Here is a 13,387-nt window from a genome sequence, read left to right on the forward strand (position 1 = left end):
AAAAAAAAATGGATTTGTATTGTAGGTCCAGCATCCAATGTTAGTAATCACACAGTGTTATCATGATAATGATAATTAATATGAATTTGAATATTTTCCCTGTGAAAACTAATGTGGTGGGTTGTACAGTGACGTGGCCAGTAAACAGCAGCACCAATACAGATAGCAGTGGCAGCAGCAATAGATGTCTGGACCATTTAGCAGACAAGTAGAGGCATTCAGACAGATCAGCTACATACTAATGAGTTCATGCTCCTGCCTTAACTTGGACTACAATGTCTAGTTTTGGTTATTATGCTAGTTTAAGAATTATTTACTGTGCCATCTCTGAAACTGTAACATGCAAACAGGACTGGGATCTGATGCATACTTGTGAAGCCTGACTGGATTAATAAAACATACTTCACCTGGTAGTCAGTCAGACATTTGGAACAAGCTAAAATGTTCAAAGAGATGAGACTGGCAGGCAGGATATCAAAGATGCAAGGTGGGTCAGAACAGGTACAGGCAAGAACAATGGCTATAACTCTAAGGCAACATAGTCAACCAGACAAAATAACAGGGCTGAACTACATTGAACATATGCTGAGGAGAAAATGACTAATGGGATACAGCTGAACAGGAAAGTGACAAGGTCAGGTAACCAGTAGGAAAGAAGGAAGCAAGTAGGAAGCAAGTAGGAAGCAAGGAAAGGAGGATGATGGAGCAGGAGTAGTCAACAATAAACAAGGCCTTTCAAGTCTGCAAGCGTCAATACTGTGGATGTTATTTTTTAACTGCCAATTAATGGATGGATATTAACAGAAAATTTAAAAAACAGCAACAGCAAAAAAAAAAAAAATTCTCTGCCCTTTTTGTGTCCAGGTTGTGAAGATGTGGAGCTGGCTTTTCACACTGGTTGTCCTGTTGACCTTCATGAAACAGGCTGAAGCTCAGGGTAAAAAAATAAAAAATACTACACACACACATATATAAAATGATTTTCCTAACTACCACATCAGCCTCACGATTCTTCCAATGTGATTGTCTGTCTGTCTGTTTGTGCAGAGGCTATGTCTTTATGTGCTCACATGACTTCTCCATCACTTGTGTCTGCAGGCAGGTGTAATAATGTGCAAGCAGCAGATATTGTTTTCCTGGTTGATGGGTCTTCCAGTATTGGCCGAGCTAACTTCCTGCAGGTGAAGGGTTTCATATCTGGAATCATCAAACCATTTGCCAGCTCTGTCAGCGAGTCAGGGATACGGTTTGGGGCCATACAGTACAGTGACACCTCCAGGTGCTTGACAGTATTAACATTTACCTCACTACTCTGTATGCAGTAACAGAGGATCTGTCTTTCTTTCATCGTTCTGCAGGTGCAGGATAATGTATTAATGCACATTTCTCTTCCTCCAGGGTTGAATTCACCTTTACTACCTACCTGAATGGCACAGAGCTGGTCAATGCCGTAGAAAATCTAAACTATAAAGGTGGAAACACACGCACTGGTGCTGGTCTCAAGTTTGTGGCTGACAACTTCTTCAACCCTTCAGCCAGTCGAGATGTCCCAAAGGTTTAAAGAGCAGCCGTTCTATGATGTTTCATAATTATATAACGATATATATTTATTTAAATCACCATTTATTGTGTTTCTAATTCTATCTGTGGGCCCTCCTTAATTTTCAGATCACTATCCTGATCACAGATGGAAAGTCACAGGACAGTGTGCAAGAACCTGCACAGAAGCTGCGTAGTCAAGGAGTGCATGTTTTTGCAGTTGGTAGGTGTCGCATCTTCAGTTTCTCCTCTCTTACCCTAAGTAATTGTGAATTATTTGAGACTTGTTTATGAATCACTGTTTTTTTTTTACTTTTCCAAATGTTTGTGTTTGTAAGGCATAAAGAGCGCAGATAGGAATGAACTGGCTCAGATATCCTCTCAGCCCAGCAGTGACTTCACCTCCTTTGTTGGGGATTTCAAACTGCTGAACACACTTCTTCCTCTTGTGAGTCCCCGAGTGTGTTCAAAAGCAGGAGGAGTCTATGCTAGTGATGGTACGCATGGTAACTTAACATCTGTACACATACTGTACACTCAAATGTACACAGACGCAAGTATGTGTAACTATTATCTTAAACTGTAAACCTGCGTTTAATCTTATTCATGTCTCATCATGCATCCTCTCCTCTCCTCTCCTTCTCTCCTATCCTCTCCTCTCCTCCAGAGGCATTTTCTGGTCCGTCCAACATTCAGTTTACAGGGCAGATGTCTGATTCTCTCAGGTTTCGCTGGACTCCTGCAGGGGGGCCTGTGAGTGGCTATGTAGTCCAGTATGTGCCCCTCTCCGGCCTGGGTCAGCCTATTACAGCAGAATTGCGGCAGGTGAGTCCTGATGTTGAAGTATATTGTGTTGACACATTCACATGACCTAGATTCAAGTAGTTAATTGCAGTTTCAGGAGCCAAAGTCAATCCTGCTTTGTGAGACAAAACACATGCCTTTAGGCTGAGTATAAACTTGTCTAATGGGTGGATCGTCTTCATGTAGATGCTGTAGAGATTAAAGTTTGGCAGAAGAGAAAAAAAGAGAAATTCCCCCTTTGTGTACCCTAGCAGACATGATGAAGATAGAAGAATGGCATGGCTCAGCCGTCTATTTCAGTCATTCACCTGACAAAAACATGTTTTAGGCAGAAATATTTACACAGATGACCTGTGTCTCTACCTGCAGGAGACTGTCTCTGCTAGTCAGAGGACCTTCACTGCCCGAGAGCTGAGGTCAGGGACAGACTACCTGGTGACTATCATTGCCCAATACCCCAACAGTGTGGGAGAGTCTTCTTCTGCCAAGCAACGAACCAGTGAGTAAAAAGTGAAGGAGTCAAATGTTAGCCGAGAGACATTTGCCAAAACACTAATGCAACCTCTCTCACACAAGACAGAACCATTTATTCTGAACTTGTCACAATCACCTGGAATTTTTTTTTTTCTCCTCATAGGGTCCCTGCCAGGTGTCTCCAGTCTACGTCTGGTCCAGGCTGACTTCTTCTCTCTCACTGTTGGCTGGGATCAGCCTTCATCTCCTGTCCAGGGCTACAGACTCACCTATGGACTAAGAGGTCAGGCGCACACATATCCCTGCTTCTATTTCCTGTCTGTCTCCATCTGTTTTTCTCTTTGTGTCTGCCTCTCACCTGAACCATGCATTTCTGTTATTGTAACAGTTACAGGACGTCACCAACATATCCTCGTTACAGAAAATAAAGAAATTTAGAAATTGATTATTATCTTTTCACAAAAACATATCTTGGCAAAACGAAGGATATAACAGTATAACAGTGAAGAGAGAACAACAGTTAACCTGTTGGTGGCAAGTTGGAGACATGTTGAGAATGTATAGCAGTCAAGGCTGATTATGAGGAACATGAGCATATCTAACACCTTAACTCCCTAACTCCCTCAGGCACTGGCTGTCAGTTGAGGCTTTTTATTGCTCAATCATTACCTAAAATATCAAATACATTTTCTCATCACCAGTCTTGAAATTAGATAGACAGAAAACCTTTACTTGTGTCACAGTAATTTTTTCTCCTCACATTTCTGTAGACAGGGTGTGGCATAGATCATAACAGTGTCAAGATGTCTGGGTGCTTATACCATGATTCAGGAAAGAAAAATGGTCCTTGAGGGCCAATATAAATGCTATCTCCCACCAAACATGTAGCAGGAGTGCCAGTCTCACATGGAGCTCCTTTTCTGACTAGTTAGGCTGGCATGTGTGTGTGAGAATATTCAAATGAGGTGTATCCTGTAATGAGAGGTGTGATGTTTCTACCTGTTTCAGTGTCTGCCAGCTCCAGCAAGTGCGCACCTTGACTCTGATAGACAGATACTGACAGCTACCAAAGCACATACAGGACATGCACACAACACAGACACAGTCTCTCTCAGAAAGCTCAGGACTTATAAAGCTCATTGCATTTAATGGCAGTATATAAGGCTGTGCACATTACTTCTCTGCAGTTGGCAGGCTGCCATAAATACACTGCGCATTGAGGTGAGAGAAAGACATCTATATTTTTCTAGCTTGTTGTCAGCCACTTTGTCTGATGACATAATGTACAGTATAAGTTTTGATTACTCTGAGTGCACTAATTGGTCTTTTGCATGCCCTCCATGTCTGTTTGTCCTGTATATTGTGTGGTTGGAAGAGCAGGTCAGCCAGCGGCTCAGCTATTGGAGCAGTCTCTGTCTGCAGATTCCACATCCGTCACCTTGGAGTCACTTCAGCCTGACACAGAATACGTCATCAGTCTCTACCCTCTGTTCCCCCGAAATTCTGCATCTCCATCCGTCCTCAATGCCCGCACATGTGAGTCTACCCAGTGGCCCACTAAAACAAGTAGACACAATATTATACAGTTGTACATTTTGTAATAAAGTTACAAAATGGAGGAATATTATGCAAATGTTTAATGCATTACAGTATTTGTACTTAAGTACATTCTGTATAATGATATTGTCTCCTTGCGGTTTATAATGGGTGTCAGTATCATCAGCTAATATTTAAAAGTGTCTTTGTGTTCATGGTTTTGCATTTGTCAGTGCGGCTTGAGGCAGTAAAGCAGTTATCAGTGGAGACGGAGTCAGAGGGCAGTGTTCGTCTGCGGTGGAGAGGCGTCAGTGGTGCTCGGACCTACCGTCTAGTCTGGGGACCATTTCCAGGTCAGGACAAAGCAGACAACATCAAACACATCAAAATCTTTCACCACATGTATGACTTTTCACAAATATAAGTTATTTGTACTTTTCTGTTCACAAAGGTCGAAATTTTGAGACTGTGGAGGTTGCTGGCAACAGTGAGTTTCACACTTTGTCCAGACTGCAGCCTGACACTGAGTACATCGTTACTATCATCCCACTGTATGAAGGCAACACTGAGGGCCCTGTAGCCACTGCCAGGTTCAAGATAGGTAGGTGTGCGTCCAATATGTCACATCAACACCAAACATCTCTCTCTGATTTTTTTCTCTGTGTTAATTGTACCCTCTTCTCTCTCAAAACGCACATTTACACACACCAAATGACATACTATATTTGGGTCGCTCTGTATGTTTTATATTAGAAAACTGCAGTAAAAGAATGCTTTTTGAGTATGTGCTTGCATGCATACGGACAGGAAGCTGAGGGGAACAAAAAGCAGAGATGGAGAGGATGGTCAACAGTCTTCCGTGTTGTTTGTCTCTCTTCCGAAAAAACCAACACATGTTTCTGTTTAGTTCTGTTTAGGGAACATTTCTAGCACACCTACACACTCGTTATACACACACACCATCTGTCTCTCGTGAGTAATACCCATATGGTGTCACTTCTGTTGGACCAGTGTTATTTGAATGAAGGCTGAGTCACTGCAGGGCCACTGTACTAAGCAGAGAGCTGGTGGGAATGGAGGATGAAAACCCTTTTTGTGCCCTAGTTCTGCTGTCAGAGAAGGGAGATGTATACTATGTTCTCCATACTGTAAATCACAGTAACTTAAACTTTAGCTGAGCTTGTTTCTCTCTTGTTTGTTCCTGTGTAAACCAGTAGAGCTTTGTTGTGTCTGTGATTTGTGATTCGGAAGTCTGTTCCTTCATATTAGGAAATGTTTTCAAGCCAGGGCCGGAGGCATTTCGTTTGCACATCCCTACATCCTATTCTCTTCCTTGTATATCTCAGTTACGCCTTGAAGGAATTTCTTCCAATTTGGCACAAACATTCACTTAGACTCAAGGATGAATTGGTTAGATTTAGGTGGTCAAAGGTCAAAGGGCATAGGTCAAGGTCAAGGTCACGGTGACCTCACAAAACACAGTTTTGGCCTTGTAACTGCAATATCTCAGTAACAGCTGGAGGAAAATTCTTCAAACTTGGCACAAACATTCTCTTCGACTCAAAGATCAACTGATCAGATTTTTGACTTCATAAAACTCGTTTTTGGCCATAACTCACAAATTCATATGCCAATTATGACACAATTTAAGACAAATGTCTAATAGAATAAAATGATGACTTGATGACATTTTATAGTCATCTCCACTGTGACATCATAATGTTGTGCAAAAACATTTCTGTCCATTATTCAACAGTGTAACTCAGGAAGGGCAGATTGTGACCATATTTCCTGCAACTTGGCACGTTGGTAGAGGCATACAGCCGCAAGGCAGTAATTAATTTTTTTTTTTTTTTTTGCTTTCAGTCAGGACCACATTGAGTGAAGCCCTCATATTTATTTACAAATATATCATTAATACATTAATTAATACCATTACGCTTTCTAACATGTAGGATGCCTAACCTTAAGTCCTAAAAAATATATTAAAGACCACATGACATCAAATTCAACTTATTCAGTAGCTTTATGTATTATGGATTAAATTGTTGACTGTTGACTTGTTACACATAGTCTGAGTCTCAGGCCTAAAAAGTTCATCATTGGATGCCCAAGACTGAGCCAGTGGTCTGTAGACTTTGTTCTTTGACCTCTGTGATCGCCATTGACACCTGTTTCTCACTGATGTATGTGCATCACGGTTTATCATTATGAGAGAGAAAGTGCTTTTCTGTCTTTCTGAGCTGACCTGGATGATGATTTGCTGCTCTTAGTCACAGTGAGCATTTCTTTGAGCTTAGTCCACTATACCGACAGCCTGAGGGCAGAGGTCTGACATTGTGTCTGACATGAAAAGCTCCATAATGGTAATTTATCACTTGCAATGACAGAATATTTTCACCTCTTCAACCCAGTAGTTTTTGTATCATTTCACAATAGAATCCTTAACTCTGAAGGATAAGAACAACAAAAGGTTTGTCATGGACATGTGCACGGTGTTTATGGGAAGCAGTTGTGGATTTGGAATGGTTTCAGAGTGGCATCCTGATTACTTACTTTGTTTAGTAGTTCTCTTGTTTTGATGTTTCTCTACACATCTCACTGAATCTCTACTAAATGTAATATAATGACAAATGAGACACTAGCTGTTGCACTCAGACCAATTTTTCCCATCAGTCTTGTAACTGCCTACCTTCAGCATGATAGCATACTAAATTAGATATATCAGGGTGTGACATTTTTGCAAGCAGACCAGAATTTGTAGCTATGCTCTTGCAGCTGGGATGGGTTTATGAGGACGTGACTACTTGGTCTTTTTAGTTGAAATTTGAGTAGAGAATACAATGTAGTAGGGATGTCACAATACCAGAAAATAGCTTGTCAGTTCTATTTTGCATCAATTCAATTTCCTTATCTTCAATTTTTCATTCATCGGTTCAATTACGTTATTTATTATTTATTAATCTTCTATTTGTGGAATGTTGGATAGAAAAACATAATTGAAAAATGGAAAATCAGACATTTTTTATGCAGTCTATGTTTGGGATACCTGAGAGGGCAGGATCTAAGTGCCCTTACGTCTGATTGGCTGGTCACTTCAACCAATACTCTGCTGTTGGTTGTAATGTTAGATGAGACACTTTTCCTTCTAAATGTACATTTGGTAGAGATGCCAACTCTTGAGGAAGACCCTGTGTTTATGTAAATATATAGCATGTAGCTTGGGAGCCATATATAGTAATTTTAAAGTGAGCACTTCCCTCTCTGACCTAGGTAAATGCACAATGTGTGTGAGTCAGGAGGAATTGTGGTGCTATAAATGATTCTGTGTAACGTTAGATGCTCCAGTGATGTATAGTCTGAGATGATTCTTTAAATTCCCTCTTTTCCCTCTTCCCTCTCCCTGACTGCGCAGCTGCTCCCTGCAGAGCTTCTCATCTCAACAGGACATTCCTTCAGTCACTCCTCTGCAACAAACATTCAGCATTTACAACTTTTCCTCTAAACATGTTTCAGTCCCAGTTTGTCCATCTATTAGCCAGTAATCAGTAACATGGTGCTCACATACTGACCCTTTGGTATTAATAATCTACTGATTTCATGTTTAATATCAGACATAAGTTAAGACAGGTGCTTAGATCTTGCCCTCTCAGGCAGCCTAAGACGAGCCAACAAAAACTGCAGTTCCTCGAATGGCCACTTGAGGCTGGCTCCAAAAGAGAGTCAATCCCAGTAAACTCCCATGTTAAAATGCCAAACTTTTCAGCAGAAATAAACATGTTTACAGCCCTGTATAAAAAATGGTTTTGGTCTGTATAGCTAATTTCCCCCTTCTTAACAACTGTACGGGGAGTTTTATAAATCATCTGTTTTATGCTTAAAGTTCTGCATAATTGAGGGCTGCTTTGAGTGACAAGTGGGCGAGCGTAAGCTTGCCACAAACCAGCATGCACCGAAGTCTCAGCTCCCCACACACCCCACCTCTTTGCCCATTTCTTATTGACACAATATCTCAGTAACACTGCGACGAAACTTCTTCAAATTTGGCACAAACATTCACTAGGACTCAAGGATGAAGTGATTAGATTTTGGGGGTCAAAGGTCAAAGGGCATGGTCATGGTGTCCTCACAAAATGTGGTTTTGGCCTTGTGAAAGCAATAGCTCGAGAACTCCCCAAGGGAAATCCTTCACATTTGACACAAATGTCCACTGGGACTCAAGGATGAAGTGATTAGATTTTGGGGGTCAAAGGTCAAAGGGCATGGTCATGGTGTCCTCACAAAATGTGGTTTTGGCCTTGTGAAAGCAATAGCTCGAGAACTCCCCAAGGGAAATCCTTCACATTTGACACAAAGGTCCACTGGGACTCAAAGATGAACTGATTAGATTTTGGCTGTCAAAGGTCAAGGTCAGTATGACATATTACATAATGTGTTTTCCTCAGAGCGTCAGGAGCAGCAGGTCCTCAGAGCAGCTACCACCGGCCCCTCCTCCATCCGCCTCACCTGGAGAATAATTCAGTCCTCTCGAGGGTATCGACTGGAGTGGAAGGAGGGTGAAGGTCAGATGTGCATGTCACTCATGCTCAAACATTCAAATATTGTATTAAAATGAAGCAATTAAATTTTTTTGGTATGATTATGCTTTTGTTAGCAGCATGAATTCACTCAAATATACCCTAATATGTATAACTTGCTAGCTCCACTAAAATGCAAGCAGTAGGAATTATATACAGTACATATGAAGGCATCGTACTCCCACTTACCTGAAGTAAAATTAATGTGAACCCACTGATCTTGGATTGTTGCTCTGTCTCCAGGAGGCCGCGTCCAGAGCCTGTCCTTTCCTAGAAGCACCACCAGCTATGAGTTAACTGGCCTCCGGCCCAACACAGAATATGTTATCACCCTGTATACCCTGTTCGAAGGTCGTGAGGAGGCCACACCTGTTTCCACCACATCCAGAGGTCAATCACTCAGCCAGAGGGAACTCTAAACTCTGAATTCATTTTGGAATGATTTATGGGTCATAAATGTGCTGTGGTTGGATTCTCTGCAGTTCTGAATAGGTTTATAGATAAAGATATCTATGCCTAAATGTTTTTGTGCTTGTATCTGTTATTCATGAGAGTCTTTACCCTCTGATGTTGCAGAGGAACAGCCAGTGGGGAGGGTGTCCAACCTGAGAGTTGTGGAGTCTCTGGGCAGTACTGTCAGACTTGGCTGGATAGGTGTAGCTGGGGCCACACAGTACCGCATCATTATCCTGAACACAGACGGTATTATTCATCATTCTATTTTGATTTAGATTTTTATTGCCCAGTTATGAATAAAAACATGATTGTGGATTATGTGCTTCATATCATGTCAGCGGGCACTGAGGAAATCCGAACTATCCCCGGAAACCAAACAACCCTTGACCTCAGAGACCTGACAGTGGGAGTGTCATATGGTATCAGTGTCACAGCACTGGTGGGAGAAAATGAAGGAGACCCAGTCACTGTCTACATCAAACCAGGTGAGTTGATGTGCTGTACCTGTGTATTTTTTCATTTATCTGTCAATTTCTGCACCTGGAATCTTAAATGTTGTTCAACAGATATTGTAGATTCTTTAGTGTAACCTGTGGACATCTCATTGAAGGCAACACTGCCAAACACGTATGTTTGATGAAGTGAAATACTCAGCAAGACTCTTGCTGTTGAAAAAAGATTCAAACCTCGAATTGTTATCACATGAGGCATTGTATCACCTTCATTTCAGAGCAAAGTGCTGGAAGAGTGACTAACCTCAGAGTGACAAATGCGAACAGTCGGAGAATTCGAATTGCCTGGGCAGGTGTCACTGGGGCAACAGGGTACAGGGTTACTTGGAGACAAAGCAACAGTAAGTGTTATGTGTTGTAATGATTTTGTTTTTGAAGTTTATGGTGTTTTTATATGATTTATCTTGTACATGTTAAAGTTTTGATTGATTTTTTTGGTCTTTCCTTTCAAAAAAAGATAAAAACAGACTTTTGAAGCTGGCTTTGAAGTTTCAACTCTTTACTTATCTCTAGTTTTTGGCTTGTACTCAGTTTTTTATGTGTGTGAGATTATCTGTCCTTATGTTCTGCATTGCAGGTGCGGAACAGTCCCGTCTTCTTGGGGCGGAGGCCACAGCCTTCACTATAGATGGTCTGCAACCAGATGAGGCGCTGGTAATTGGTGTTGCAGCTGTTGTTGACCAACGCGTTGGAGAGGTGGTCACACTGTCAGCTCGGACTAATCCCCACGGCGGATCAGTATCTGGACTTCGCATCACTGACGTCACATCTCAGAGGATACGCATTTCATGGTCACCCTCCCCAAGGGCAACTGGCTACAAGATCACCTGGCGTAGTGATAATGGTAAGCAATGATTAGCATTAGATACTGAACATTTTAGAGACATGAGATACAGCTGGACACATGAAAAAAGGGTAATGTAAAGAAAAGATTTAAGTAATTAAAAGATTTAGATTTGGGTGGTCTGACTGTCAACTTCTTCTGTCCTCATGTATGTTTAGTTGAAGAAAGATAAAAATGTCCTCATTTTAATCTCTCCGCCATGTCTCGCTTGGTGCAGGTGTTGAAACAACTCGTAACGTGGCAGCCGACGTCTCTTCCTTCACCATTGATGGACTGCAGGCAGATTCAGCATACAGTGTGCTAGTTTCTACACTGAGTGGCTCTCGAGAGGGAAGCCCTTCCACTCTGAACATCAGAACAGGTACTACACTGAATCTGTCGAATCCACTTTATTTCTGTTGTTGTTTATATTGTATTTTTGGAGAAACCTGACAATAAGTAGGAAAATGTAAAATAAAATGACTGGGAACAAAGGTAAGTCATGCTTGACATGTTTCCTGTCCTGACTGGCAGAATCCGATCAGTCTGTGGTAGGAACTGTGACGTCATTGCAAGTCCAAGAGACCCGTGGAGAGGTTGTCCGAGTCACTTGGGTTGGTGTGCAAGGAGCAACAGCTTATCGTGTTTCTTGGCGGAGAACAGATGGTGGGTTTATCGTGGTCTCACACTGTTTCACAGATCTTAAAGTAGAATTCATTTTAAAGCCACTCCTTTTTATATGACATTAAGCAATTGATAAGCAAGTTGCCCCTAACATATGCATTAATGAGAAAGAAGTTTTATTCATTTATGGCTGTTTTATGTCAACTGTGCGCTTTTTTAGGTGGTGAACAAAGGAGTCAGCTGGTTGGGGGAGATGTGACAGCAGTGGATTTAGACCGGCTGGACCCTGGAGCTCAATATGAGGTGCAGGTCATGGCTTTAGTTCAAAACAGAGAGGGAAGCCCTGTGTCTGTCAGAATCACCACACGTGAGTCCTGTCTTCCCATATTCAGAGAGTATTTCAAAAAATATGTAGATTGGATAAATTATACTTAGATCTAGAGTTAAGTCCTTAAAAGTCTTCTTGAAATAATGGGGTTAACAGTACTTGACATTTTTAAATAAACTGCACATTGCACATTGAAAGTCACTTTTAGGCTTTTGAGCTTGACACATAATTGAGCATGGGTCTTTGTTGGGTGTAATAGTTCATACAAAATCTGATATCTCACAAAATATCTTATTGCTGGGTATTTGCTAATTGTGAGTATCTGTGTGTACAGCTGGTACCTATACCCCTCCTCCCTCTCTACCTACCACAACTTTACGAGTGGCAGAGGTTACCCAGAGTTCTGCACGGCTAGACTGGATTCCACTACCAGGTGCCACAGGATATATTCTACGCTGGAGAGACGAGACAGGTGAAACATTTTATTACATGTGTTCAGAGATTATATGTTTTAGATTCTTATATGCCTGCTCTACAGTCTTATCATTTTAACTGTTCTTCTCAGATGTTGGTCGAGGCTTGTCTGTTTCGCTGCCTGCTTCCTCCAGCTCTTACCAGGTGACTGGGCTACGTTTGGGCCGTCGATATCGCTTTAGTGTGCAGCCCACCTTTGAAAATGGATTGGGAACGGAGAGCTCTGTTAATGAACGCACTGGTAACACATCAACACATGCCCTTTCATCACCTTTACGTATGAACATCTTTTGATACCTTACTTACTCTTACAAACCTCTGACCACAGTGTGTGTGGGCGGGCGTCTGGATGTGGTGTTTCTGGTGCCGGCATCTACCGATCGGATCAGCCTCGCAAGACCTCTGCGTGAACTCCTCACAAGTGCAGCAGGGTCACTCAACACCATTGGAACCCGTGACTCACAGGTACTCTTCCTCACAAATAAGTCTCAAAACAGGGTATGGAGAGGTATCAGGCCGATAGCTCACACAATGTGTTTGCATAGTCATTTTTTTAGCTGTGTACTGCCAACATCTTTATTGTTCTCTGTCTGTATTAGGTGGGAGTTGTAGTGTACGGTTACAGACCCAAAATATGGTTCCTGCTCAGTCGCCATGGCAGATCTGACACACTGCTTCAAGAGATCCAGTCCACACCCTTTGATGAAAGCCCAGGGAATAACATTGGTCAGTTTTTTTCTACATCTTGTGAGAGATTTCCTGAACTTCCTTTCTGTCGCTGCTCATTTTATGTGTGTTAGCAGTTATAATATTGTTTGTCTCCCTCTGCAGGTGAGGCAGTGACCTTCTCCAGACAGTACCTTCTGACCCCCTCAGCTGGACGCAGACCGAGGGTCCCTGGTGCTGTTGTCATCATCACTGACAGAAAATCAGCTGACAACCTCACTCTCGCAGCCAGTAATCTCAGAGCTACAGGTATGCTGAGCAGACCAACAAACAGTCACACTCAATTCATCTGGAGAATGAAACTTTGCTTTAATCATGTTGGACGTAACTACCTGCCCCTACCAGATTGGTGTAGTTGGCTGCACAATTTATTTTCAAGATTTCACCACAGTGTATGTACTTTAATTAAAAAAAAAACTGTCTAAAGTCACTGGCCCTGTGACAAATAAACTCTATCTAGAGCTGAAACAACCTGAAAAAACATGGAAAATACTTTTTTTTCCCTGAATTCACA

The 13,387-nt window shown here is 41.9% G+C and overlaps 1 protein-coding gene across 1 annotated transcript in view; it reads left to right on the plus strand.

Moving 5' to 3' along the window:
* Positions 1-441: 441 nt before the first annotated feature.
* col7a1 (collagen type VII alpha 1 chain) overlaps positions 442-13,387 on the plus strand; it is a 46,489-nt gene continuing 33,543 nt past the window's right edge. The window contains exons 1-24 of the mRNA XM_022745643.1: positions 442-501; positions 865-937; positions 1,099-1,279; positions 1,399-1,555; positions 1,669-1,762; positions 1,878-2,045; positions 2,207-2,364; positions 2,713-2,842; positions 2,981-3,100; positions 4,198-4,353; positions 4,587-4,706; positions 4,805-4,954; positions 8,799-8,915; positions 9,174-9,320; positions 9,507-9,632; positions 9,725-9,871; positions 10,476-10,742; positions 10,960-11,103; positions 11,566-11,712; positions 12,008-12,145; positions 12,239-12,388; positions 12,476-12,612; positions 12,747-12,873; positions 12,979-13,122. Of these exons, the coding sequence (XP_022601364.1) occupies positions 442-501; positions 865-937; positions 1,099-1,279; positions 1,399-1,555; positions 1,669-1,762; positions 1,878-2,045; positions 2,207-2,364; positions 2,713-2,842; positions 2,981-3,100; positions 4,198-4,353; positions 4,587-4,706; positions 4,805-4,954; positions 8,799-8,915; positions 9,174-9,320; positions 9,507-9,632; positions 9,725-9,871; positions 10,476-10,742; positions 10,960-11,103; positions 11,566-11,712; positions 12,008-12,145; positions 12,239-12,388; positions 12,476-12,612; positions 12,747-12,873; positions 12,979-13,122 (3,358 nt within the window). The remainder of the gene's footprint in view (positions 502-864; positions 938-1,098; positions 1,280-1,398; positions 1,556-1,668; positions 1,763-1,877; positions 2,046-2,206; positions 2,365-2,712; positions 2,843-2,980; positions 3,101-4,197; positions 4,354-4,586; positions 4,707-4,804; positions 4,955-8,798; positions 8,916-9,173; positions 9,321-9,506; positions 9,633-9,724; positions 9,872-10,475; positions 10,743-10,959; positions 11,104-11,565; positions 11,713-12,007; positions 12,146-12,238; positions 12,389-12,475; positions 12,613-12,746; positions 12,874-12,978; positions 13,123-13,387) is intronic.

This window comes from Seriola dumerili, unplaced genomic scaffold, assembly GCF_002260705.1.
Source record: "Seriola dumerili isolate Sdu_G_001 unplaced genomic scaffold, Sdu_1.0 BDQW01000089.1, whole genome shotgun sequence".
In the NCBI taxonomy this organism is placed as follows: domain Eukaryota; kingdom Metazoa; phylum Chordata; class Actinopteri; order Carangiformes; family Carangidae; genus Seriola; species Seriola dumerili.